General features: G+C 34.3%; 1 protein-coding gene across 1 annotated transcript in view; it reads left to right on the plus strand.

Moving 5' to 3' along the window:
• LOC128211414 (equilibrative nucleoside transporter 1-like) overlaps nt 1-27,514 on the plus strand; it is a 39,523-nt gene that overhangs the window by 2,987 nt on the left and 9,022 nt on the right. The window contains exons 2-13 of the mRNA XM_052916179.1: nt 9,189-9,377; nt 10,977-11,118; nt 11,762-11,843; nt 13,973-14,112; nt 16,164-16,258; nt 16,476-16,526; nt 17,912-17,997; nt 18,208-18,256; nt 18,777-18,874; nt 21,970-22,098; nt 25,097-25,250; nt 26,309-26,400. Of these exons, the coding sequence (XP_052772139.1) occupies nt 9,251-9,377; nt 10,977-11,118; nt 11,762-11,843; nt 13,973-14,112; nt 16,164-16,258; nt 16,476-16,526; nt 17,912-17,997; nt 18,208-18,256; nt 18,777-18,874; nt 21,970-22,098; nt 25,097-25,250; nt 26,309-26,400 (1,245 nt within the window). The 5' untranslated portion in view covers nt 9,189-9,250. The remainder of the gene's footprint in view (nt 1-9,188; nt 9,378-10,976; nt 11,119-11,761; nt 11,844-13,972; nt 14,113-16,163; nt 16,259-16,475; nt 16,527-17,911; nt 17,998-18,207; nt 18,257-18,776; nt 18,875-21,969; nt 22,099-25,096; nt 25,251-26,308; nt 26,401-27,514) is intronic.

Below are 27,514 nucleotides of genomic sequence, written 5' to 3' on the forward strand. Positions count from 1 at the left end.
TCCATGGTCTTAAGTTTGCTACTTCCATTGTCTGAAGTTTGCTGTTTCCATTGTCTTAAGTTTGCTATTTCCATGGTTTTAAGTTTGCTATTTCCATGGTCTTACGTTTGCTATTTCCATGGTCTTAAGTTTGCTATTTCCTTAAGTTTGCTATTTCCATGTTCTTATGTTAACTGTTTGCTACTTCCATGTTCTTAAGTTTGCTACTTCCATGTTCTTAAGTTTGCTATGACAATGGTCGTACGTTTGCTATTTCCATGGTCTAAAGTTTGCTATTTCTATGTTCTTAAGTTTGCTATGACAATGGTGGTATGTTTGCTATGACAATGGTGGTATGTTTGCTATTTCCATAGTTGCTATTTCCATGTTCTTAAGTTTGCTATGTTTTTAAGTTTGCTATGTTCTTTAGTTTGCTATGTTCTTGAGTTTGATTTGGTCTTAAGTTTGCTATGTTCTTTAGTTTGCTATGTTCTTAAGTTTGCCATGTTGTTTAGCTTGCTATGTTCTTAAGTTTGCCATGTTTTTTAGTTTGATATGTTCTTAAGTTTGCCATGTTGTTTAGCTTGCTATGTTCTTAAGTTTGCCATGTTTTTTAGTTTGATATGTTCTTAAGTTTGCTAGGTTGTTTAGCTTGCTATGTTCTTAAGTTTGCCATGTTTTTTAGTTTGATATGTTCTTAAGTTTGCTATGTTGTTAAGTTTGCTATGTTCTTAAATTCACTATGTTCTTAAGTTTGCTGTGTTGTTTAGTTTGCTATGTTCTTAAGTTTGCTATGTTCTTAAGTTTGCTATGTTCTTAAATTCACTATGTTCTTAAGTTTGCTGTGTTCTCAAGTTTGCTGTGACCATGGTCTAAGGTTTGTGATGCCATTGAAATTAACCTGAAAAATCAAGTCTTAACTTGATTACTCATAGAACAGAAACAACATTTTCATTTTTGAAAATGGTGAACTAAATGTATATACATGATATTAATAGTTACCTCCTGCAGTATGTCAGGTTCAAATGTATTCACTGGCCAACTTGATAGCACATTCATTGAAAGGTCAGTGAGCTTATACATGGAGATATGATGAGATTTACCCTGAGGTAATTTATGTTATATAAATACAAACAATTGATTTGCGCCCGGAGGGTGGGGGGGGTGTATTTTGATTAAGGCAGCCGAGGGTTTCATTGTAATTAGTTGACAAAGTAAAAAAGAAAATTGTTATAAAAACAATTTTATTTATTCTATTAAACTTTTTTTGATATTTCTTGGCATTCTGTTTCTACAAAGGACAAACATGTTTAAATACCATGTTTATGTATGGTTGAACTCTTCTCATTCAAATTTGGCTATTTGGTCTTTGAGACTTTTTTATGCTATAAAAATGGAATGCTAAAAATTTGCTGTTTCCATGGCCTTGAGTTTGCTATTTCCATTGTCTTAAGTTTGCTGTTCCAATGTTCTTAAGTTTGCTATTTCCATGGTCTTAAGTTTGCTATTTCCATTGTCTTAAGTTTGCTATTTCCATGTTCTTAAGTTTGCTACTTCCATGGTTTTAAATTTACTACTTCCATGTTCTTAAGTTTGCTATTTCCATTGTCTAAAGTTTGCTACTTCCATGATCTTAAGTTTGCTACTTCCATGGCCTTGAGTTTGCTATTTCCATGGCCTTAAGTTTGCTGTTTCCATGGCCTTAAGTTTGCTATTTCCACGGTCTTAAGTTTGCTGTTTCCATGGTCTTAAGTTTGCTACTTCCATGGTCTTAAGTTTGCTACTTCCATGGTCTTAAGTTTGCTGTTTCCATGGCCTTGAGTTTGCTGTTTCCATGGCCTTAAGTTTGCTATTTCCATGGTCTTAAGTTTGCTACTTCCATGGTCTTAAGTTTGCTGTTCTAATATTCTTAAGTTTGCTATTTCCATGGTCTTAAGTTTGCTACTTCCATGGTCTTAAGTTTGCTGTTTCCATGGTCTTAAGTTTGCTACTTCCATGGTCTTAAGTTTGCTACTTCCATTGTCTTAAGTTTGCTGTTTTCATTGTCTTAAGTTTGCTATTTCCATGGTCTTAAGTTTGCTATTTCCATGTTCTTAAGTTAACTGTTTGCTACTTCCATGTTCTTAAGTTTGCTACTTCCATGTTCTTAAGTTTGCTATGACAATGGTCGTACGTTTGCTATTTCCATGGTCTAAAGTTTGCTATTTCTATGTTCTTAAGTTTGCTATTTCTATGTTCTTAAGTTTGCTATGACAATGGTGGTATGTTTGCTATTTCCATAGTTGCTATTTCCATGTTCTTAAGTTTGCTATGTTTTTAAGTTTGCTATGTTCTTTAGTTTGCTATGTTCTTGAGTTTGATTTGTTCTTAAGTTTGCTATGTTCTTTAGTTTGCTATGTTTTTAAGTTTGCCATGTTGTTTAGCTTGCTATGTTCTTAAGTTTGCCATGTTTTTTAGTTTGATATGTTCTTAAGTTTGCCATGTTGTTTAGCTTGCTATGTTCTTAAGTTTGCCATGTTTTTTAGTTTGATATGTTCTTAAGTTTGCTAGGTTGTTTAGCTTGCTATGTTCTTAAGTTTGCCATGTTTTTTAGTTTGATATGTTCTTAAGTTTGCTATGTTGTTAAGTTTGCTATGTTCTTAAATTCACTATTTTTATAAGTTTGCTGTGTTGTTTGGTTTGCTATGTTCTTAAGTTTGCTATGTTCTTAAGTTTGCTATGTTGTTTAGTTTGCTATGTTCTTAAGTTTGCTATGTTGTTAAGTTTGCTATGTTCTTAAATTCACTATGTTCTTAAGTTTGCTGTGTTCTCAAGTTTGCTGTGTTCTCAAGTTTGCTTTGTGATGCCATTGAAATTAACCTGAAAAATCAAGTCTTAACTTGTTTACTCATAGAACAGAAACAACATTTTCATTTTTGAAAATGGTGAACTAAATGTATATACATGATATTAATAGTTACCTCCTGCAGTATGTCAGGTTCAAATGTATTCACTGGCCAACTTGATAGCACATTCATTGAAAGGTCAGTGAGCTTATACATGGAGATATGATGAGATTTACCCTGAGGTATTTTATGTTATATAAATACAAACAATTGATTTGCGCCCAGAGGGTGGGGGGGGGGTGTATTTTGATTAAGGCAGCCGAGGGTTTCATTGTAATTAGTTGACAAAGTAAAAAAGAAAATTGTTATAAAAACAATTTTATTTATTCTATTAAACTTTTTTTGATATTTCTTGGCATTCTGTTTCTACAAAGGACAAACATGTTTAAATACCATGTTTATGTATGGTTGAACTCTTCTCATTCAAATTTGGCTATTTGGTCTTTGAGACTTTTTTATGCTATAAAAATGGAATGCTAAACCTTTAAATACACTTAAAAGCTATAATCACACTCCTATTTTAGCTCATATACTTTTGTATTTAACTGTTTAAAACACATTGTTTTTAGAAATAATAGATACTGTTTGCATATTTTTCCTCATTATTTTCCTTAAAATAATGCAACATAGTTTAGTTTAAACTTATTTGTTTTACAGTGATTGTGAAACAAGTTAATACATCAATGTGCAAAATTATCTTTGTACCCTGGTAGCCAATGGGGCTACAGACTGAGATTTCTGTAGCCCCAGCCAGATTTCCGTAGCCATTTAGTTTACAGAAAAAATGAGTACTTTATATGGTTATAGACAAGGAATAATATGAATACTGTACATTATCTTATATCATTCAGTTAAAGATGCAATATGGCAGTGGGGTGGTACTGTTAACCTGTGTCGCCAGGGGCTGGGCATGATGGTGTTGGTTTGTTTGGAGGGGGGGGGGGGCTTGTCATCCTGTGTTGCAAGTGGGTTGAGGGGGACCTGAAATGGCTGAAATATCTGTGAATGTACATATCTATTGCCATACATCATGATAATAAATATTGCATATTGATCTGTAAATGTTATGCAAACCAGCCTGTTTTGGATTCAATAATCCCCAAACCTTTACATCAAACAATTCATTTAGATGTTGAAGAACAATTTCTTCAGACTATCATGGAAAACATGATATGATTTGCAAGGGGAATGGATCCAATAGTCGGACCAATGGGAACTAGAGAGAAAAGCTGCTGTCAACATATGCTGCTTGTGGTATAGCAGAGCTTTTTCTGCCCATTTTGGGAAAAAGACCCTAGACATTTTGGGATATTTTGCGTTGTGAAAATGCCGAAATTGGGAAATTTTACAGTTAAAAGGAAAAGCTGTCTAGTCTCCTGCAAATTAGGAAATGATTTAATATTAGTTTATTTTCTCTTTAAAAAGACCCAAATTGGCTGAAATATCAATCCTTGGGGTGTAAATATCTATTGCAATAAATCATGACAGATAATATTTCATACTGATACCAGGAGGAAACCCACTTGTCTGGCTTGGTGACCACAAACCAATCTCACATGCTCTCTGGCCGGGAATCAAACCTGGGTCGCCTAGGTGAGAAGCGATCGCAACATAATATTGCTCCATAAAGAAGAGTGGTTTTGAAAACAGGTATTTATATCATATGTTAGTGATATTAGTTTCATCATTATTTCAATGTACTTTTCAACACAAACTAGTGGCATTTTATCAAAACAAACTTTTTTCTTAGTTGCAATATAAACTCATCCCAAAAATACCCCTGGTGCAATTTCCCATGTGGGTATATTTGACCCTCTGGCAAATGTTTGGAATGTAAACACAACATAATACTACAAAAAAATATTAAACTTTCTTAGAAGGCCACTATATCAAATGTGAATTGAATACTCAAAATTCTTGGAAAAGTTGCTGATGAAATATTTAAGTGCATTGCATAGATCTGTAAATCTCATCAAGACCCTTGTTGGTAAATGTAGAACATATAATTACACTTTAAAAGTACATATTACTTAGTTTATTCATTCATTTATACAACATATATCAACAGTCACACAGTATCATTGCATTTGCACAATAATAAACATGATATATTGATATGGTTAATGTGAAATCAGAGCTTAGGCATTAAATAAATAATACATTTGGTTCGGTTTACACGACCCTACCTACAAAATAGGTGCGGGCCGTACTGTTTTTATAGTCATTTGAAATTATTTATTTTTTTCAAGTGTGTTTTTATATGTAGTTAAAAACCTGTAAAGCTTTATTCAGAATATTATACTTTAACACAATTCTAAAAAGATGACAATAACATTCCCATATGAATCCTATTAAAAAAAAATGAAAAAAAAGGACTTGTTTTGGAAAGGATCCTTATCAAACCATTTTTTTTTTTGGCCTTAAAGTTATAATGTTTCTATACATGGTACATTTTTTGGGGTGCAAACTGTGGTTCTAGTTGTCTTTTGCAATTGATAATATAAATAAATTAGTATATTAAAGTTTATAATTGGTGAGGCATGCCAGTTTGCAACGATAAATTCTAAAAAAGTTTTCTGGCCTTGCCAGGGTTGTAAGAAATGTGTTGGCGTTTGCAGTTTTGTGTCGGTGTAACAGGCCAAATTTAACGTTGCTTTTAAGAGCAATTTTGATATCACTAGGTACATATTCGAAAGATAACCTATTTCTTAACAGCTCACATTTGGTGTACTATTTGGATTTGATAGATTTGGATTTATTTCATGGCAAGTAGTATGAATTTATCACAATTTAAAGTAGGTGAATGTTAATAAAAAAATAAATCTTCATATACAATCATTATTGTTTATTTTGTCAGAAAAAAATCTGTCTCAAGTTTGTTGCTAAATTTCTTCATCATCTTTGTTGGTATTTGTTTAGCTTGCATTTATTTACAAAATCATATCTCATCCAGTACAAATGGTCAGGGTTTTTGTTAAGTAACTGGTAATGATACTTATTTTGATTCCTTACACACCAGTCAATTGTTAACACGGCTCCCCCAGGTCCGGGGAATAGCCGGGACTTTGACTTTCGGTCCAGCCAAGCCCGGGTAAAATCCTTGCCCTGCGGGGACGAACTGCTGGTAAAATCCCTGCCAAATGCCCCCACACCCCAGGGACCCTAAGTAAGGACCATTCCCCGCTATTTTTGGCGCAAAGACAAAACCACCGCATTCTCCCGGCACTGCGGGGCCACCTGAAAGGTAAAAACACGGCTATTTCCCCCGCTATCCCCGGTATACCCCCGGACTGGGGGGGGGGGGGCGTGGTTACAATTTACTGGTGCATTACGCTAGGGTTTTAAACAGGACAGAGTGCTGGGGCCTGTTTCAACAACAGTCTTTGTCGTAAAGTGAAATTTTCTGTTATATTTATATTTGTTTATAAATCTGAACTTAAAGTAGTGTTTATGTTGCAAACACACAAGTTAAAACAAAATCAGTTGATATGTTGTCACTTTTGACGTTTCTACAGATTTGAGATTCTTTAAGTTACGACTGGAATCTTTTTAATACTTAAACAGGCCTCTGCGGAGAAGAGGATCAGGATGCTAAGGGGAAGAGAGCATATTGTGTTTGTAGCGCTGATGAGAGCTTAAACAGAATATGTTTGGGATTGTGTTTAATTTGAGAAATATTAGGTTTCAACTGCCAAATTTTGAAGAAATAAAAATAGAATCGCATTATAAGTTTTAATCAAAACCAAAGAAATATTTCAGTCGCATTTCATTCAATGAAGGCAAAATGGTGCTCATGCTGGTCGTAATGAGGGCAGATGGGTGCTGTCAAAAAGGACAGGGTGCAGAACTCTTGAGCTAAAACGCTACTTATGCAATAATTAGCATTTTTGATTTTAAGGATTTTATCACATACTTTGTATGGTGGAAGTCATTATAAATCTGTTTTGTATTTTGTGAAAGATTTTGCTAATTTTAGACTGCACTATCTGTTAAGGGTCGTCTGGTAAAGACAAAACAAGAGCGTGACCATGAAAAGCTGAACTCTTACAAATTTACTGTTATGACATCTTTTTTGTTTTGGAATGGGCCAATTTTCCAAGTGATATAAGACTGCTGACAAACAATCAGATCGCAGTTTTTTAATATTTCCATTTAAAAACTGATGTTTTATGGCTAAAAACATAACTAGCGCTTAAAGTAAAATTAATAAAACATCAGTTTTTGAACATAAGTATAAAAACCTACAAATAAGTATAAAAACCTGCAATCTGCTTTTTTTGTCAGCAGTCTAATATCACTGGTTTCCATGCATTTCACAAAAATTGGCTCGTTCCAAGACAAAAAGTAAAAAGGTTGTCAAACTTTGAATCTGTTAAAGTGCAGATAAAAGGGTCATGCTCTTGTTTTCTCTTCAGTATAACCTTGTTGACTTGTATTTGTCCGAGTAATTTGTTAAGGAACGTGTTGCCCATTTTCCATCCAATGAAAACGCTCCATTCCAGTAAATTAATTCTGTTGTCTTATTGTTTCTTGCTATGGTAAACCGATCAATGCTTGTCTGGCTTGCAGACAGTCGTATCAGAAAGTGCAAAATATGTTGTGATTTCTGCCGTTGTCTCCACATTTGGAAATTGTGAAAGATGATGTAATACTCGTTGGAACGAAATTCAAGAGCATCACTCAGTTGTTATGAAAATAGTGTAATAGTTACAAGGAGTTTATGGATTTTGATATAAATGAATAATGGATTTGGTGGTTGAAAGTTAAGTCAAGCGAAAATTGTTTTTGAAGAAGTGATTCATTGGAAGAATATGATTCATCTTTAGTTAGAAAGTAGCCTTCTCCGAGGGGATTCAGACTTCATTTATAGTAAATAATAATATAAGTGCATAACTGTTATCAACTCAAGCCTTGATTGTTTTTTAATTAACCTAAAAGAGGAGGTAAAAGCAGACTTTTCGAAGGGTGAGGTTGGGTTCATTTTATCTGATTAACCACCCAAGTGAACTGCTGTTTATACTGACGGCTCCAAAACTGACCCTTCCAAGGCAGTTACCCGACATTTATTGGTAATATTTTTTAAGTAATGTCGCTCATAGAGTCTATGTAATCGTGACTTTTATCTTGTGACCTTGTGTCTATCATTGCGTGTCTATTAGGCCTAGAGCCTTGTGCTTATAAACATTGTCATAGTTAAACCTCACTAGCCAATTGTATGAAACTGGATAATTTATCCACAGGTTCTGTTTTGGTTACTTTGCACATACAAGCAATTTGATTGGTCAGCAGTAATTTTTTGATAAATATTGACCAATCATTGAATATTTTGGCTAGCTTTGACCAAACCAGTTATACAAATATTTTCACCTCAACTTCCATTCGTAAAATGAAAAGGCCTTTGGCAATTGTGAATATTTTCAATGAATGCAACATCTTCGGACACCACACACTTTAACCAGCCCAACTGTGTTCATACCCTGATAATGATATCAATCACGCAACTTCATTCCTTAATTGGCTGCTGGTTACTAGGCTTATCCCTGGAGGTTTTATTGTATCATTTTGGCTTTTAGCCAGTTTTTGAAAAAGACTAGGTGCTGCAGAAAAGGGACAAATGGTCAGGGTGAAAAGGGAACATTGTATCAGGCTGTAAAGAACTTAGATGTTATAGATTTGACCAAAAAAACATTTGTTTAATTGAATAGTTTTAGGGTGCAACAGCCAGATATTATATTAATCTGGTATGAATTTATAATCATACAAAAAGCTTTTGAACAAAACAAAAGAAGATTTTGATTTAATACCTAAAGCATTCAATTATATGAAGGCAGCAGGTTGCACATTCTCGCCTCCATGATAGCAGAAGGGTGCTTCCAAAAACATATACCTATAACTCTTTAAATAAAGCCTTAGCCTTAAAAATAATTGTTTCTGGTGACCAAATTGACCCTATTAATTTGCTACCAATTTTGTTGCCAAAAATAAATTCTTATTTTTTTACATTCATTATTCTATATTATAATGAAATTTCCCCTTTGAATAATTTAACACGCTTTATAAAAACAACTATGTACCAACCAATATCTTTTTGGGCATGTGACCAGAAATTACATCTAAATGGCTGTCACCAAGTCTTTTGGCGATTTATTTACTTTGGCAGATTTGAAACAGGGATACATAAGAAATGTTGAAATAATAAAAAAAGTCCCATATTTCTGATTGTTCAGTATTGTAGCTGGTATCCACAGATTCAAACCATTTTTTAGGCCCTATCATTAATGCTTTACTGTTCACTCATGCGCATGTTTTCTTTGTTTGTTTCAGTATTAAACACCAATGAAGTAACCCATACAGACAGAGCTTCTTAAAGACAGAATATTATCGCCATGACAAGTAACCATGACAACAGCTACACGCCCACAAAACCGGCTAATGGGACAATGGAAGATGGTGTCCAACTCCTGTCCTTCACCCCGAGTAACGGCAACCCCTCCCCTGCCAAAAGACGGAACGGTAACCTTGCTAATACTCCTTATGACCCTCTTTTAATTAAGTACGCGATTTGATTTGAATAGTACTGAACTATCAAAGAGACAGTTTACGATATTGATGGAATGCCTGGAAAATGTATCCCAGACATACAACTTAAGTGCTTTTTGAGAGTTTTTTCATACTTTTAGGTTTTGTTACTCTGATTATGGTATGAATTCATAGTCTCTTAAAGGGACTGTAAACCAGATTGGCACCAAAAAAAGTTTTTTCTGTAACGAATCTCAGGACAATTATTTAATTAAATGTTTTACTCTTTGATATCATAATTGTAAAAAAACATACAAAATGTAAAACAAAAATCAAAGACCGGATTTGAACCGGTGTTGCCAATATTGCAGCCCAGTGCTGTATCCACTGTGCTATGAAGGCTTACTCTTCACAGTTGGATTATTTAAGCTATATACCTAACATGGTCATATCATGTGATAACATCGACTAGTCAATCACGCATAAGGAATGAATTCTACTAGGTACACATACCTAGTAATATTTTTTAATGAAAAAATACGAAACAACTGTGAAAAATAAATTATTTGTAAAATATGTGGTACTTCAGTAAGAAAATTCCAATGCATTGAACATATTGATACCAAGTTTGTGTTTTCCACAATTTTCTTTTTTTTGGCTGTTTTATCATAGGGAGTACAGTCCCTTTAAAGCTGCAGATTTGAGTCATAAGTTATATAAAACTGAAGACTTTATCTTTGAAATGAGAAAAAGATTTTCACCAATGTCATATATTGTGTGGAGCTAATGCGATGAACATTTATAGGTAAAGCAGAGATAGTTTCTCATCCCCTATTTTGGCATTTATTGTTTGGAATGGCTGAGATAACTTGAAATGCCAGCATGACTTAGTGAGAAGTTCATGAAATATTGAAGAGCTAGCCCACAAAATGGTCATAAATTGATTCCCACCATTTTGAGACATGGACATGGGCCTTTCTGATTGAAAATAATTGGTAATTTTACTTAAATTGGGAATTCTGATTTACCTTAGACGTAAAAGTATGCTTTAGAAAATAGACAGGAAAGATAGAAGAATGTGATAAAGTTTATACTCTTTAATATATCAATTAATTCATACAAAAAACAGTTAGGGGAGCCTTTTTTTATGAAATATTATTTGGTGTGTTTTTTAACAGAAATTGTGAATTTGATATGCACTTTAGGGAAATAGACTTGAAGATATGATAATAATAAATTATTATTGTCTTGAGGAAGCGGCATTGTTGGCGTCTGTCAGTGCTCCCGAGCCTTGTACACTTCCGATTTAGGTTTCCCCGTTTACAGATTTTTGTAAACGTGTACACCGGACATAAAAAACAAAATTAATTCATTTACTAAACGTTATATAAATACTGTCTCTACACGCTGTATATAATCATGTGACCGTTTCGGTTAAACGGTCTACAATTTTGTTTACGTTGTTTGCGGCCGAAAAATGTCACAAGGCCGTTTTCACATGTAAGTGTGGTATCCTTACTTCTAATCACTTCATCCATTGCTGTTTTCATGTGTTAAATAGTATCTTCTAACTGAATACATTCTTTGTTTCAGGCCCAGCCAGTGAAGAAGAAAAAGAGAAGCTGGTAAACTCCACACCGGTGAAGCTGGACCCAGGAATGGACTCCCTTGATTACAGGGCGGCCGATATATCGATGGCCGAGACTCAAAAACCTCCTGAAACCCCTCCTGATAGGTTTGTAGTTGGATTTGGGTATTTTAAAGTTGGAAAGACTCCATTTGGATTCGATCCCTACCTGGGGAACTTCATCTTTACATCTCAAAAAGAACAATAGTACTTGTTTCTACTCAGGGAATGGACTTTTATTATTCATATCAGCTTCCCACTGTTTTCACAATCATGCTATAAGTAATTAGTATAAGCTAAACCAAGTATATGATAAAAACATATTCTTAGTTGCAATTTAAGGTTACAATTCTTTGATTGTTTTGTTTTTCCAGTTTATAGTGTGTATAATTAGCATGCGAAAGTCATGTGATAAGTTCAATTACATATACCGATACTACTTTTAAATCAACTGGTATTTATGTGTAAATTTCGAATTTAAAAATAAGCAAAAACTAGGCAAGATACATGTGTCATTACTGATGTGATATGTGATACATCAGTAAGTAAGATTCAATGTGTTCTACATAACAATACTTTTTTATGTAATAATTTTTGATAATTGTCTTTTTTCTTGTCATCTGGGGTCTAGTCCCTTTAAACTATGCTTTTCTTGGATTTAAAATTCAAATCATGTATCTGATGCAGAAAAAGGAGGCATCGTGCAATTAGCTTGTTTCTATTATGTGAAATGTGTATGTTTATATTTCAGATACCGAATGGTGTTTATTATATTCCTTATTCACGGGGTGGGCATTCTTATGCCGTGGAACATGTTTATTACAGCCAAATCTGTAAGTCACTTAGCCATAGTCATTTACCTTTAAAGTGTTAAATTTATTTCTGTGTCCAAAAAATTCAAATCTGCTAAAGCAAGCTATGTGATTGAACTGGGACTAATATCTTGTAAAATCTGAAATTTACTAGATCTAAATTTGTAAAACAGTTCAGCTGAAAAGTCTTATATAAACCAAATAATCATGGTAATATTGAGGTTTTCTGCAAATTCACTCCGAATAAACATAAACTTTCCCCATAAAGTGGTAAATGGTAAATATGTCTCGTATGTTGTCCATATTCTAAAGTTGTGGTTGTCTTTAATTTAATTCATACAATGCGACTTCTTATTAATTTAGCCACATTTGTATATATCACCTCTGATAAAATATTAAGCTACTAGGTGTATTTCCCATTGAGTGGTATCTTAGCTGTAGAAAACAAATATATCAGATGATAAAAGCTTGACCAGATGGTCTGTGACCTAATTTAATATATATGGAGGGGAAACACATTCAATTCTGATATCAGGAAAATCATGGCATTGAGATGTGATCTTTTGTAAATGTCAGTATAAACATATTTTATTTTGGATAAATACAAATCACACCATGTATTTCAGTGGTGTCAATAAGTTCAACCCTCCAAGCATTGCATTGGTTAAATACTTTCAGGGCTTGCGCTCAAATTCTAGATTTTCTGAAGCAGGCCTTTTCTAAGCATTTTTCTGATGTAAGAATTTGGGTTTGTTCAGAAAGTCTTTTCTCAATGACTTCTGTTTTGATACAAATAAATAAGAATTTGATATAAAGCTGAGATCAGCTTTGTTGGCATCAAAGAGGTACAGTGATTTTTTTTTGGAATTGTTTTTACTGCCTGCACCTTGCAAATTGGGAAAAAAGTTGACTTTGGGAAAAATACAAATCAGGCCAAAATAGCTAATATAATGGTAAATATACATGTTCTAACTTTTTTATGCATACATTATGCTGTGAAAGAGTAAGAATTGTCAAGATTTTGTTTATTTTTCAAGAAATTAATTGCTTTTTTATTCATTAATGTAATCTACATTAATCAAATTGAGAACAAAATATAAAAAATTGGGAAAAATGGACATTTTTTCGCAAGGGGAACAGCCTTTAGAAGGCAGTAAATTGCACCAAAATTTTTTACTGAAGTATATTTATGATTTGTCAGTTGGAACGTTGAAGATGGCACTGTTTGAGTACCTGACTTGATGCATGTTGGTATGTGTATCTGCATGTATGCTCAAGTTGTTACACGTACATACAAAGTAATTGTTCATGTTGTGTTTCGCAATGAGTCTCAGGAGTTGAGGGTTAAATTACACCAATTTAGAAGAGACTAGTCGGTGTTACATGTGTTTTTTTTGTCTTTTCATTAACACATGACAGTGAATCAAAGCATGAACATTTATTTAGATGTCTATTACCTAAAAAACTTCCCCTTGCACCATAGAGACTGATCCAGTTAAAGGACAATTCATGACATTCATTGTTTTAATCTAAAGATCATCTGATAAATAAGTCATGTATCAAAGATCAAATGGTATCAAGTACATGGTGAGTTATGAATGTTATGTGAGTTCATTTGGGTCATGTGAATTCTTCGCTCGCGACTGGAGTACTGTTATCTAGTATATTGTTAAAGTTAAGATGAGATCATTTATAGGGAAATTTATAACAACTGGTAAAAAATACAATAAAAAAAATACATGTCATGCAATGTTTTCTTGGATAGTGCGGGGGGGGGGGGGTCGGTTTAATGAACTTTAAATATTGTTGCCGAATCCCGCTCCTGTTGTAAAATTCAGCTAAAATGTTCAAGGTACAAAATATAAATGAAATGTGAAGCCAAGCCAATTCTATATCTTTATTGTGGTCTGACCAAGGAAATCTTGATTATTGAGAAACAATCGCTGTTCAAAGTCCCTATCATGTTTGCCATCCCCACGTTTAGGCAAAACTTTGAGTGCATCTGTAATCTTCTTACTGCATTAAGATTAAATAAGAATTTGTAGGGCCATTGTCCTGGTTGATATAAGAATTTACTGTACATTCGTCAACTTAAGAACTTGTTTAAATTTCAGAATAATCAGTACCAATAATGCACTTCTGCATTCCAGTATTTCCAAGATTACAAGTTAAACACAGAGGAGAGCAAGGACTCGGTGTATCGCTCGGAGTTCATGTTTTACCTGGGAATTGTCTCGCAGGTCTCCAACGCTATCATTTCCTTTATCAACACATTCTTCCAGTTTGGCGGGTAGGTTTGCTTATGACAGGCAATGCATGTCAGGGCTTTTTCTATAGTACCCCCACACATAAAATCATTTTTTAATTGGCAGGAGACTAGCTTTTTCTTTTAACTGTAAAATTTTCCAATTCTGGCATTTTGATGACGCAAAATTTCCCAAAATGTCTAGGTTTTTTTTTCCAAATTGTGCAGAAAAAGCCCTGCATGTATTCCCATCCTTCCCTTTGTCAATTACCCCATGTTTTCCAGCACGGCTGAATTGACCAGAAATGCCTATTTGGTTTGCTAGAATATAGTTTCCGAACAGCTTATTGTAGTATTTAAGGAAAAAATGAGTTGCGTGATTGATGTCATTATCAGGGATATAATGCCTATACTTTAATCAGCCTTTCTGTGTTTATACCCTGATAATTACATCAATCACACAATTCATTCTGCAATTATTTCTTGAACATAAATTACGAAAAATTTGATGATTCATAATGATTGTTGTATTTTAACCCATTTGGCTGTTTTAAACACAGACTATGAATGCATTCAAAATAAGTTGGGACCAAATCTGTAGTTGCTATGGAAACATGAGTAAACTAATGGTCATAAATCGTCAAAAAAGTGATGAGCTAATGACAATCCCTCAAAAGAAAGGAGTTTAAAAGAAAATTATGTACTTGAAAACATAGTGAAATTTAATCTTTTTTTATATAAATAATTATTATGCCCCCTTCCAAGGATAGAGGTATATTGCTTAGTACATGTCAGTAGGTCAGTGAATCAAAGCTTTTCTGAGTGATAACTCAACAATACCTCGACCTATGGCCCTCAATCTTGACTTGGAGGTTAGCCCTAACCAGTAATTACCCCCTATGGATTTTGATGTCATCGGCTCAAAGGTCAAGGTCACCAAGAAGTTGTTTTTTTCTTTTCCTTGGCTAGTTGATCACTAAAGTAAATACAAAGCAATGTGCAAACATTTAATAAAAGTTATTTACATCAGTACAATTTGCAAGTCTGCCCTGAAATCCCACATAAAGTCTGAAAAAACATAGGACAACTAAATGTTTCACATGCTACAATGTCTTAAATTTGAGTTATTTTTAAGCTTTGGAAGTGCACCTGCACTAAGATAAGTATGGCCATTTACATGTACTATGTTTCATTATAAAATAATGAGTTCAACTAAACATAAAAAAGAACTGGGAATACTTTTTATTCTAAGAATAAATAATCTTTATATGCATAACAATCTTCATTGCTTCAAAATCTTGACATCATTGATTTGCATGCATAAGTCTTTGATATTGTGGTGTGTATCATTGTCATCGTCTTTGTGGTGAAATGTGAGTGTGAACTAAATCATTGCTATATCAGGGTTCAATTTGTTCAAATTTCTTACTGTACTTCTCTTACATGTACATAAGGCAATTTGGGGTGAGGAGGCAGAGAGGGTGAGGGGCTGGGGGAGTTTTGAAGGGTGAACTAAATGTCCCTTATTATCAAGTGCTATAAATCTGGAGACTTTGTAATTAAAAACAGATGGGAAATGAGAATATTCACTGCGCATTTGGACTCTGACACTTATACACCGACTTGTCACATAAACTGAAATTCAGGACGAAGCACTACAAGACGTTATACCAAATTACAGTTGAATGTAATTAGTTGATATAAAATTACATACCTATGTTCTCTGTATTTTATGTCGATTTCTGATTATCGTTAGAAACTTTCAAGAAAAATTGCCTTGTGATATTTGGCACATTGTCTGTTTGATTCAAATCTGTTCTGTTAATAGCTTTGAAAAACATGATGCTGTGTCATTTATAGCTTTATTTAATGCTTACAAAAACGTGTGAAAGTTTAACTTACTGTAGTAACTTAAGTACTGATATTTTGCGGAAAAAACAACAACACAAATTCAATTTTAGTTTAGTTTAACACACATAGTAATTAAGAAAAAGATATATATAAAAAATGCCGATGGTTTGTACAGATATCAGACAGGAGTATAAAGCGGTGGATATGTGTATGGGATGTTGATGATATATGCTGTATGTTTTCAGGCAAGCGTCCACCCGGCGTATCGCCATAGCCCTGTTCATGATGGTCATCATTTTCATCTTTACCGTGATTCTTGCCATGATTGATACTAGCGCCAGTGAGTAACCATGATTTTGTGTGTATCTAGGGAAAACATTTGTTAATATATAATTCTATTTGTAGTTGTTTTCAACATATCAAAATTATTTGATATAGACATAAAAAACATATAATAATGACATTTATGCTCTCGTATTTCTAAAAATAAAGCCCCTTACGAAGTGCGCTTCCGAGATAAAATAAAATAATAAAAAGAGCATGTTTGATATTTTCAGTACCATTGACCTTCTTCATCCTCACCATGGTCTCTGCTTCTCTTCTCAACTGTAAGTATTGTGCCTTTATGCACTCTCTTGTGACTTAAAAGTTTTACCTGAAGCGGTGAGCAGCATCCAGTATGTTGTCAGAACAACAACTTAAGAAGTATTTTTCCACTCATCGACAAATTTTGTCAGAATGTGTATGGACAAGGTCGTTCTGTACAAAAAAAAATGGTCTTAGTGGACTTATTGTGAGTAACATTTTGCTATCAAATCTGTTGGAGTGATTGTGACGGTATGGGTATGGCCCCGGTTTCTGACTCTGGTTGTAAAATAAACATGAACATGCGGTTCAGTCTATATCCATTTCCGCTTTTCTTGGACAAGTTTGATAGCCAGTCATATCCCTCGAGTCACTCGAGAGTTATAACCTTTTTATCATAAAAATTACCTAAAATGGGTCTTGTTTAATCAATAAATTTATAAGCCTTTGTCCAATTATCACCAAATTTGGTCCAGATGTGAATGGGCATAATGTATTGTTAATTATAAATATTTGACATCGCTGGCTGAAAGTTAAGAGTTACTGCACCAAAAGCTATTAAAGTTGTATACATATACTTAACTCCTTTAACATACCTTTGTGTTAAATGGCAACTTATGGACGATCATAATTATATATATCTAAGATTTGTATTTTTATTAACAAAAAATATTGAAAGAACACAAAGTTAACAAAGTAAAAAGTTCAAACACTTTTGTAGGTTAACAATAACTGTTTGAAAGGTTTGGAATATATATTCTGTAGTTAATTGACCAATTTGCATGCATAATAACACTCATTGCAAGTGTTTCACTTACACCATCTATTAGGGAAAGGAAGTTCCACTTGTGTACCGAAGATTAAACAGCGTGAGAATAAAAGTTTGTTTCTTATGAGAAAAAATAAAAACAGTTGAACGTAACGACTATGGATTCAATATAGTGACCAAATCGGTTGTAGGAGTACAAACAAAGTGGTCAGTTGTCTGAGATGGTGATAACATCTTACTTTGATTCACTGTCATTTATTAACAAAACCACTTGTGAAACACTTAGTAGGCATTTCTGAATTGGTATAATTTGCTCTCCATATTTCCCCAAACCAACCCTACCTACGAAATTCCCTCTGACCCCACCGTTTTTAGTCAGTTGGTAAAGAAAAAAAAATGAGAATTTTTGAGTGTGTTTTAATATGCAGTTTAAGCCCCCCTGACATTTTGAAATATGTAATTCTCGGCTCTGAGGGAGGGGCAGTTGTCAAAAGGTTGTTGTCCTAAGTTACGTCCCCTCTAATATCAATTCCTTGATCTGCCTCTATAGTGTACAGTGATCAAATAATGACTGGAGCAGCTATTTGACAAAACATATTTGCTAATAACTGAAATAACAGTTGGTCTTTTTATGTGCAGGTTGTGCAGGCGTGTATCAGAACAGTACTTTCGGCCAGGCTGCCATTCTCCCCATGAAGTACATCAACGCCATTGTCCTAGGAACGGTATGTGGCCTGGTTTTATATAAGTTTAGTTCCTTCAATCAAGTCTGTTTTTTAGATGGCACCAATACAATTGCAGATAATGAGAGCACAATGCCAACTTACTTACACTGAAAGTAAAATTTTCTCACCAATTTCAGAAAATCTGATGTAGAATTAATCCTGCTTTGTCATGTTAAACAGTTAGTTTTACACAAGATTTTCTACTTTCAGAATCTCAGTGGGATTTTTACATCTGTGATCAATGTACTTTCCATAGCAAGTAAGTGGTCTTGTACAAGTCTTCAAGATGTTCTTTAGTTCAGAAACTATTTAGATCTTTTACATGAATACTTGGACACTTGCATCTTAAACAGTGGAAAGTACTCTGAAATGGTTATATAACACGCTAGGGTCTCAGACAATACCTTGAAATGAATATATGTATCACACTGTAAACAAACAAAAGGGGTCTTTGCCACCTAACTTTGCTTTGAGTAAGAATCCATCATGCTCAACATCTGCGGCTATTTTTCAGGATTGACAACTATCAGCTGTTAGAACACCTGACTTACCATATAATGTTGGTAGATAGTCAAAATAATATTTTTTTTCAAAATGGCCCCAAAGATGGCTGCCAAATGTACCCCATTTAGGTGCCAGACTATTATTTCTTGTTGTTCACCCTACCTTAAGATTGTAAGGCTTATCATTTAAAGGTATTCTACAATAAGGTATGGTGAATAATGATGGAAATTTGGTACATGTTGAAACGAATGAAAACAATTTTTGCTTTATTCCAGGCTCGCCCAACCCTCGCACTGCTGCTGTGTACTACTTCATTGTAGCCATTGTAACTCTACTTGTAGCCTTTGACTGCTACTTTCTTCTTCCACTGACAGTAGGTTTGCTTTTGAAATACAGACGGCCTGATCCCCAAAAAAACACAGTATTGTGTGATACTTAGTAAATATCGTGTGTGAGAGTAAGTGATACTTAGTAAATATCGTGTGTGAGAGTAAGTGATACTTAGCAAGTATCGTGTGTGAGAGTAAGTGATACTTAGCAAGTATCGTGTGTGAGAGTAAGTGATACTTAGTAAGTATCGTGTGTGAGAGTAAGTGATACTTAGTAAGTATCGTGTGTGAGAGTAAGTGATACTTAGTAAGTATCGTGTGTGAGAGTAAGTGATACTTAGCAAGTATCGTGTGTGAGAGTAAGTGATACTTAGCAAGTATCGTGTGTGAGAGTAAGTGATACTTTGTAAGTATCGTGTGTGAGAGTAAGTGATACTTAGTAAGTATCGTGTGTGAGAGTAAGTGATACTTAGCAAGTATCGTGTGTGAGAGTAAGTGATACTTAGCAAGTATCGTGACTTAGTAACTATTGTGTGTGAGAGTAAGTGATACTTAGTAACTATTGTGTGTGAGAGTAAGTGATACTTAGTAAGTATTGTGTGTGAGAGTAAGTGATGCTTAGTAAGTATCGTGTGTGAGAGTAAGTGATGCTTAGTAAGTATCGTGTGTGAGAGTAAGTGATGCTTAGCAAGTATCGTGTGTGAGAGTAAGTGATGCTTAGCAAGTATCGTGTGTGAGAGTAAGTGATGCTTAGCAAGTATCGTGTGTGAGAGTAAGTGATGCTTAGCAAGTATCGTGTGTGAGAGTAAGTGATGCTTAGCAAGTATCGTGTGTGAGAGTAAGTGATGCTTAGCAAGTATCGTGTGTGAGAGTAAGTGATGCTTAGCAAGTATCGTGTGTGAGAGTAAGTGATGCTTAGCAAGTATCGTGTGTGAGAGTAAGTGATGCTTAGCAAGTATCGTGTGTGAGAGTAAGTGATGCTTAGCAAGTATCGTGTGTGAGAGTAAGTGATGCTTAGCAATTATCGTGTGTGAGAGTAAGTGATACTTAGTAAGTATCGTGTGTGAGAGTAAGTGATACTTAGCAAGTATCGTGTGTGAGAGTAAGTGATACTTAGCAAGTATCGTGTGTGAGAGTAAGTGATACTTAGCAAGTATCGTGTGTGAGAGTAAGTGATACTTAGCAAGTATCGTGTGTGAGAGTAAGTGATACTTAGCAAGTATCGTGTGTGAGAGTAAGTGATACTTAGCAAGTATCGTGTGTGAGAGTAAGTGATACTTAGCAAGTATCGTGTGTGAGAGTAAGTGATACTTAGCAAGTATCGTGTGTGAGAGTAAGTGATACTTAGCAAGTATCGTGTGTGAGAGTAAGTGATACTTAGCAAGTATCGTGTGTGAGAGTAAGTGATACTTAGTAAGTATCGTGTGTGAGAGTAAGTGATACTTAGTAAGTATCGTGTGTGAGAGTAAGTGATACTTAGCAAGTATCGTGTGTGAGAGTAAGTGATACTTAGTAAGTAAAGAGTAAAAGTATTTAATTTGTTGAACCATGCTAGGCTGTAAAGTAATAAAATGAGTTAGTTTTTGAGGAATTACTTAGTATTTTTGAGAAACTGGGGCCTGCAAGTAGCGTTAGAACTACAAACACATTTTGAATGGTCTGTAAATAAAATGTTATTTATGATAATCTGTTTATTATCCAAGTGTTAACGGCACTTTGAGGCCAGTTACTATAAACGCTTCCATCCACCTTCAGAAAGTGGGGCCAGTTTCAGTAAAAGATCTTACTGGTGACTACAATAATCTTAAGTCTGTTTAAACTTCAGAATTTTCAAGCAGTGGTTTAGTTTATAACTCATTAACTTTGTGTTCATTTTTAATGAGGGCTGAAGAAAAATTCACGCATAAGTAGCAAAATATCAAAACTAAAACACAAAGCGAAATTCAATTTACGACCACGATAAACTCATATGTTCATTAAAACATGCCCCTGGCTGACGCCTATATTTTTGATGCATGAGAACCAAATTATTATACCCCCACAAACGAAGTTTGAGGGGGTATATAGGAGTGAGCTTGTCGGTCTGTCTGTCGGTCAGTCTGTCGGTCGGTCGGTTGGTTTTCATGGTTTCCGGACAATAACTCATGAAAGGCTAGACAGTTTTGAAAAAATTTTGGTACACAGGTGTAACATCAGAAGATACAGGTCAAGTTCGATTTTTGGGCTGGTGGGGTCAAGGTCACTGTTACTAAAAATAGAAAAATGGTTTCCGGACGATAACTCATGAAAGGCTTGACAGATTTGAAAATATTTTGGTACACAGGTGTAACATCAGAAGATACAGGTCAAGTTCGATATTGAGGCTGGTGGGGCCAAGGTCACTGTTACTAAAAAAAGAAAAACGGTTTCCGGACGATAACTCATGAAAGGCTAGACGGATTTGAACAATTTTTGGTACACAGGTGTAACATCAAAAGATACAGATCAAGTTAGTGAGCTTGTCGGTCGGTCGGTCTGTCGGTCGGTTTTCATGGTTTCCGGACGATAACTCATGAAAAGCCAGACAGATTTAAAAAAAAATTGGTACACAGGTGTAACATCAGAAGATACAGGTCAAGTTCGATATTGGGGCCAAAGTCAAGGTCACTGTTACTAAAAATAGAAAAACGGTTTCTGGACGATAACTCGTGAAAGGCTTGACAGATTTGAAAAAAATTTGGTACACAGGTGTAACATCAGAAGATACAGGTCAAGTTCGATATTGGGGCTGGTGGGGGCCAAGGTCAAGGTCACTGTTACTAAAAAAAGAAAAAACGTTTCCGGACAATAACTCATGAAAGGCTAAACGGATTTGAACAATTTTTGGTACACAGGTGTAACATCAGAAGATACAGATCAAGTTCGATATTGGGGCTGGTGGGGTCAAGGTCACTGTTGCTAAAAATAGAAAAATGGTTTCCGGACGATAACTCATGAAAGGCTCGACAGATTTGAACATTTTTTGGCAGTAACCTTGGAGTTATGGCCTCTTTTCAAAGGAATGGTTTGCCATTCCTGTGTCCAGGCGGCATTTGGGGGTATTCGTCACTCCTGTGACAGCTCTAGTTTATCACATATGTTGTATTTATCCAATTTACAGAAGTTTTACCAGCATCATGTCCGGTCGGTGAAGGATTCCCACCCGCCACAGAAGGCGGACATGAAGATGGCTGACTACTATAATGGCTTCATCCTGTCCACTAAGACGTACTGGACAGTGATTAAGAAGGTGAGTAGGACAGCTTGTACTGATTTGTTATGCTTTGATAGCGGGCTATTGAATAAGATGGTGTGGTGCATTTTAATTAAGTTATCTCCCCTTCAACATTTTTTCATAGAAAATGGGCGTATGGGGAGCATCCATTGCTTCCGGCGATGTTGTTGTTTACCTTCCTTGTGTGAAGAAAAAGGAATAAGCTTTGCTGATGTTTTGCTCAGTTAATGGAAGAGACCACCATCAATAATTACCAACTCTGTTTAATAAAAGTATACATTCAAGCCAAGTCCTCGTGCTTATACTTGAATTTTAGGCTGCTGGATGAAAAGTTCTTAAATTCGCAAACAACTACTTAAAACTACTTTAATTTTTATTTTGCCTTGAAAACTGCCTGTTCTGCTATAATTTAAGGGTTTTTGAAAATATGTTTTACTTTTATAGTTTCTTATTTTAAATAAATCAAACAAAGTTCCTTGGAAGCTCTTGAAGATTTTTTTGCCGGTCTTACTGTATGAACCTTTGAAAAATAAATCTCTTCATTGGTTCTCAGTTATGGATATTTATATCCGGATGGTTTGGCTTCATACAGCCATAAGCTGATAATAATTAAATATTAACTGACCTTGAGTCTGTTTACTGTGTAGAAATCAGGAAACATATTCAATGACTTCTTGAGTCTGCGTTTCAGAAAAAACATAATTTTTAAATGTTTTCAAAATATCCATAACAGAAATATTTTGACTGAGATGTGTGCCGGATTCTAGAGCTGACCATTTGTAACATATATGGTAATTGTAACCATATTTGCTACAGTAATAGCATTGTACGGTAACTTTTCTTCTAGTTGAGTATTTATGATGAAATTTATTAGATGTTCTTACTGTTTGTAGCCGACTTTTATTTTTGTAAACCAAATGGAATAAAGACCTTTGTTAATTAATAAAATTGCTTTTCTCAGTCTGAGTGTGAGTCTGAACTCAGACTTAAGACTGTTCATCATCACGGCCCCAGGCCCAGTACTGATATCTTTTTGGAGGTCAAGAGCATGCGACTCTGAAAGTGTTTGAACTGTTGAGATTCAGTGTGAGAGCCATACATCCTTGTTGAATCATACCAGTTTGTTTTCTTGTTTACATTCTTTTTTTATGCCGCCTGCATTGCATGGCAGACCTTTACCAAACTTGTTAATTAGTATAACATCAAATGTGACACACAGTTTTAGGCCTTCACTGTACACTTGTTTTTATTTTTTCATTATCCTAAGTTTTGCTTCAATTCGCTGAATTTTAGTTACTTAGTTTAACTGCCTTACTCATACTTCAGTTAAACTTTTTTAGCACTTTGTATATATATCATAAACCCCGATTAATTCCTTCTGCAGGTGGAAAAGGGTTGGCTACCATAAAAAGTAAAAACTGAATCTCTCTTTATAGAAGGTTGGCTTACGAGGTATTATCAGCTGCTTTTATTAATGAGTTATGTGACAGTCTTAAAATAATGACTTTGTAAAACGCTTGCAATCATTAACAATTGCTGAAGTAATCTGAATTTAGAACAATAGATGTGTTTCTTTAAATGGATTTTGTTCTAATTAAAGAGTTTGTTTATAATTTATAACGTGTAATTCATTTAAATCACTCTTTTTGGGCATCACAGACACGAGCAAAAACATTTGACATTCTTGATATAATTAAGGATTGTAAGAGGATTTTCAAATAATATGCATTATTAGAAGAGGATGAGCATTCAATAAATCTCTCTTTGGAGTGGAACAAACGCTCCAAAAATAACAATCAAAATTCTGTTTCTAAATTTGCCCCCCATTTTGTTTCTTCGATTTCGAGCAATGTCATGAATCATTTCCAATTTTCTGGGGGAAATCTGGCCTAAAGCTGTACTCTCACAGATTTACCGTTTTTTTCAACTTCTTTATTTTTTGTCTTGGAATTAGCAAATCTTTGCGTAAATATCTGTAAACCAGTGATAATAGACTGCTGACAAAAGATCACATCGCAGATTTTCCTATTTCCATTCAAAATTTAATGTTTAGCAGAAATATGAAAATTTGCGATCTGATCTTTTGTCATCAGTCTTTTATCCTTGGTTTCCAGCTATTTAAGCAAACATTTGCCAATTCCAAGACAAAAAATAAAAAAAGTTGTCAAAATGTTCAATCTGTGAGAGTGCAGCTTTAAGCTTTTTGATGATATAATGTCTTGACAATGTTTGAATTTGTTTCAGCTATCTAGAAAGTTGTAAAAATTGGTAGGATAAGGACTGAAGAATCGTTAGATATAGCCCTGGTGTCATTAGCATCTTTGTGCAAAAACATAATCATTTTGGACATAAAATGGAAACCATTCTAGATTATAATAGAAACCTATTATAACGAGCACATGTTTAGAAATTTAAATCACTCTGATTTAAGAATTTTTAGCTGTGTGTCTTCATTTAAGGAAAACTAACAAGCATGTGATATTTGCTAGTTGAATTTGTGGTGATTTAATAACCAACAAGTCTGTAAATATTTTATTGTATGATTCCATTGACAATTAAATATATAAAAAACAAAACAATTATGTGAATTTAAAAAAATATCTATTATTCTCCTGTTGTTACACCATGATACAGTTTTCAGTTTTGATTGTATCTTAATCAAATTTAAACATTAGTCAGATATCTATGAGATATAAACGGGCCAGATTGGCCTATGCATGACTGTATTATGGCCGTTGAAATGCTGCAACCCCACAAAAGTATTAAGTAAGGGAGACAATTTTGTACTGATCATTGTGTATTATTGAAGTGGTCCTTTCCCTTTCAGGGAGACATCTTTCTTTCTCTTTGCCCTTGGTAAAGGTATGATAGCTACCCTTAGAATGTAAGTTCAGTATATTACCAAAAAAAGTGCTAGAAAAGCATAGGCATTCATGGGCCTCTTGTTAGATCATAAAATTAAATATTTTACAATAACTTATTATGATTACATCTGTGTTACTTCTATGTTCAGATCTGGCTGCAGCTGTTTGGTGTATTCATGACGTTCACCGTCTCCTTGATTCTGTTTCCCGCCATCCAGAGTAACGTGAGAATGACGAGAGAAACCTTCACCCATGACAACGGGACAAATGAAGAGCGGACAGTCACATTCTCAGAGGATTTTGGTGGGTGGACTGGACTCAAATTTACCAAAAAAAAATTGGCGGGAAAATTTAAGCCCCTTCTGCAATGTTTAAACCGTCGTGTACATACACCTGGTTTTTTCTCTATAGCTGTAAAAATAACTGTTCAGGATTAACACAGACTTGAAATGTACTTGAATTTTAGGTTGCTGGAAGAAAAGTCATTAAATTTGCTAACAACTCCTAATATCTACTTGAATTTTTATTTTGCCTCGAAAAGTGCTTTGTATTTTAGGAAATAGTCTTCAAATTTCCCTGTTCTGCTTAAAATGAAGTGTCTGAGCAAAAAGGTTCATATTTACAAAAAAAGTTTTATCTAAGTGGATTTGATAATAACTAGTATTCTCATAGTTACCTATTACTGATAGTTTTTGAAAATATGTGTTATTTTCACAGTTTCTAAATTTAAATCCAGACACAACTGTTAGGCCCAATTTTCTCAAAAATCTTAACAAGCTTGAGTATGTTATTTCAATTTGCCTGATTACTTGCATCTATTTATGTACATTTCCCCAACTTATTTGCATGAAGTTTATTACAATATAACTTAAAAAACAAAAATAGTGCAAATATGTGGAGGCAATGCACACAATGGGTTTTATAAAAAAAATATTTGATTAAGATTGTCATAGATATAACTTTCTTTCAAAGTCTCAGAACAATTCAAAATGAGAATATTACTCACTTTATACCTAACAAAACATAGTTTGCTCAGCTTAATCCTGTAATAAGGGACTTAAAATTCGTTGTTCAAGAAATTGGGACATGTGGTATTATTAAAGATTTTATTTATAGATTTAAATGATATATATTCATTATATTATTCATATATTCATTATTTTGGTGAACTTAACTTACAGAAAGATGGTATTTAAAATGAACACATAGTTGAGGGGGAAAAAATGAATTTGTAACAATTCTGTGACATTTATGAAGATTTATGATCACCAAAGTTACAACCAAGGTTTTTCAATGTTTTTCAGTTTCTGAAAAGGCTAGATTACAGACAGGCAGTTAACAAAATATATTTGTTATTACAGAGACTAAGGGCTACTGGACATCCATTTTCTGTTTTTTGAGCTTCAACCTGTTTGCTTTCCTGGGTAACCTGGCTTCCGAGTGGATTAAATGGGCAAGTAAACAGCGATAGACACTAAGATGTCATCTTATCATTTTGCATACCGTTCGAGCAAATTTCCAAATTGATATTCCTAAATAATTAGAACATCTATTTCCGAGCTGATAGCTTAAATGGTCAGTTTTAGCAGTGTTTATTTGTTTTTGCAAGTAAAACTGTCAATATAGTTGGTGACTTTGATTCTTATTGAACTGAAATTCCCGAAGTTATGATATTTTGTTGTAAGCGTGTTGAAAAGAAGGTCCGTAACTTTTATAGGTTTGCTGTCTGTTGGACTTTCTACACACAAGTGTTAGGTGTCTGAGTCAAAATTCACATTTTAAGATAAAATTCAATGGCAAGGAAAGGAGAAATGAAGCTATTTAAATTAAAATCTATTACCGAGTTTGAAGTTTGAATGTGAAAAATCCAGATACTGACAAGAATACAGTACAGTGGAAACTCACTAAACCGGACAAGGTCCAGACTGGTCAAAATTTCCAGTTTAGTGAGGATTCCGGTTTAGTGAGAATTTGATGTACGGAGTAAGTTTACTCAAAATATTAACTGAGTTAACCTTTAAAGGCTTTTGTCCTCTAGGGACAGTTCAATTCTCCGACGTTTAGACGGAGGTTGAGACATGATTAAAGCACTTGCAAAAGTGATAAGCATAATTAAACATTTCTGCGTTTTTATAATCATCTTTTTTCCAAGTCTTGAAATAAAACAACTCGCGTAATTTAATGCTTGTTTAGTATGTTTGATAGTTTAATTAACGCGCCACTCTAATTTGATTCAATCATAGAAGTCTTTAGATAAAACAACCCTCCAAAATGATCACTAAATAACCGTTTCTAGTTCTTTATTTTCTGCAACAAACAAATTAATGTTTCAATCAATTTTCTTTTCACAAGTTTGATTATCATTTGATTATCGCGCGACAGTCAATCGACAGCGCAATTATCATTATCGATTATCGAGTTAACACAACATCACAGGTGTAATATTTAACGACGCACAGGCTGTCAAAACAAAGTGACACGCGATTCGCGAATTCCTACTACACAAAATTATTTTGACATGTTTGAACAAATAAACGTCCGGTTTTGTGAGTTACAATTACGTTGAC

The sequence above is a fragment of the Mya arenaria genome, chromosome 12 (genome assembly GCF_026914265.1).
Source record: "Mya arenaria isolate MELC-2E11 chromosome 12, ASM2691426v1".
NCBI lineage: Eukaryota > Metazoa > Mollusca > Bivalvia > Myida > Myidae > Mya > Mya arenaria.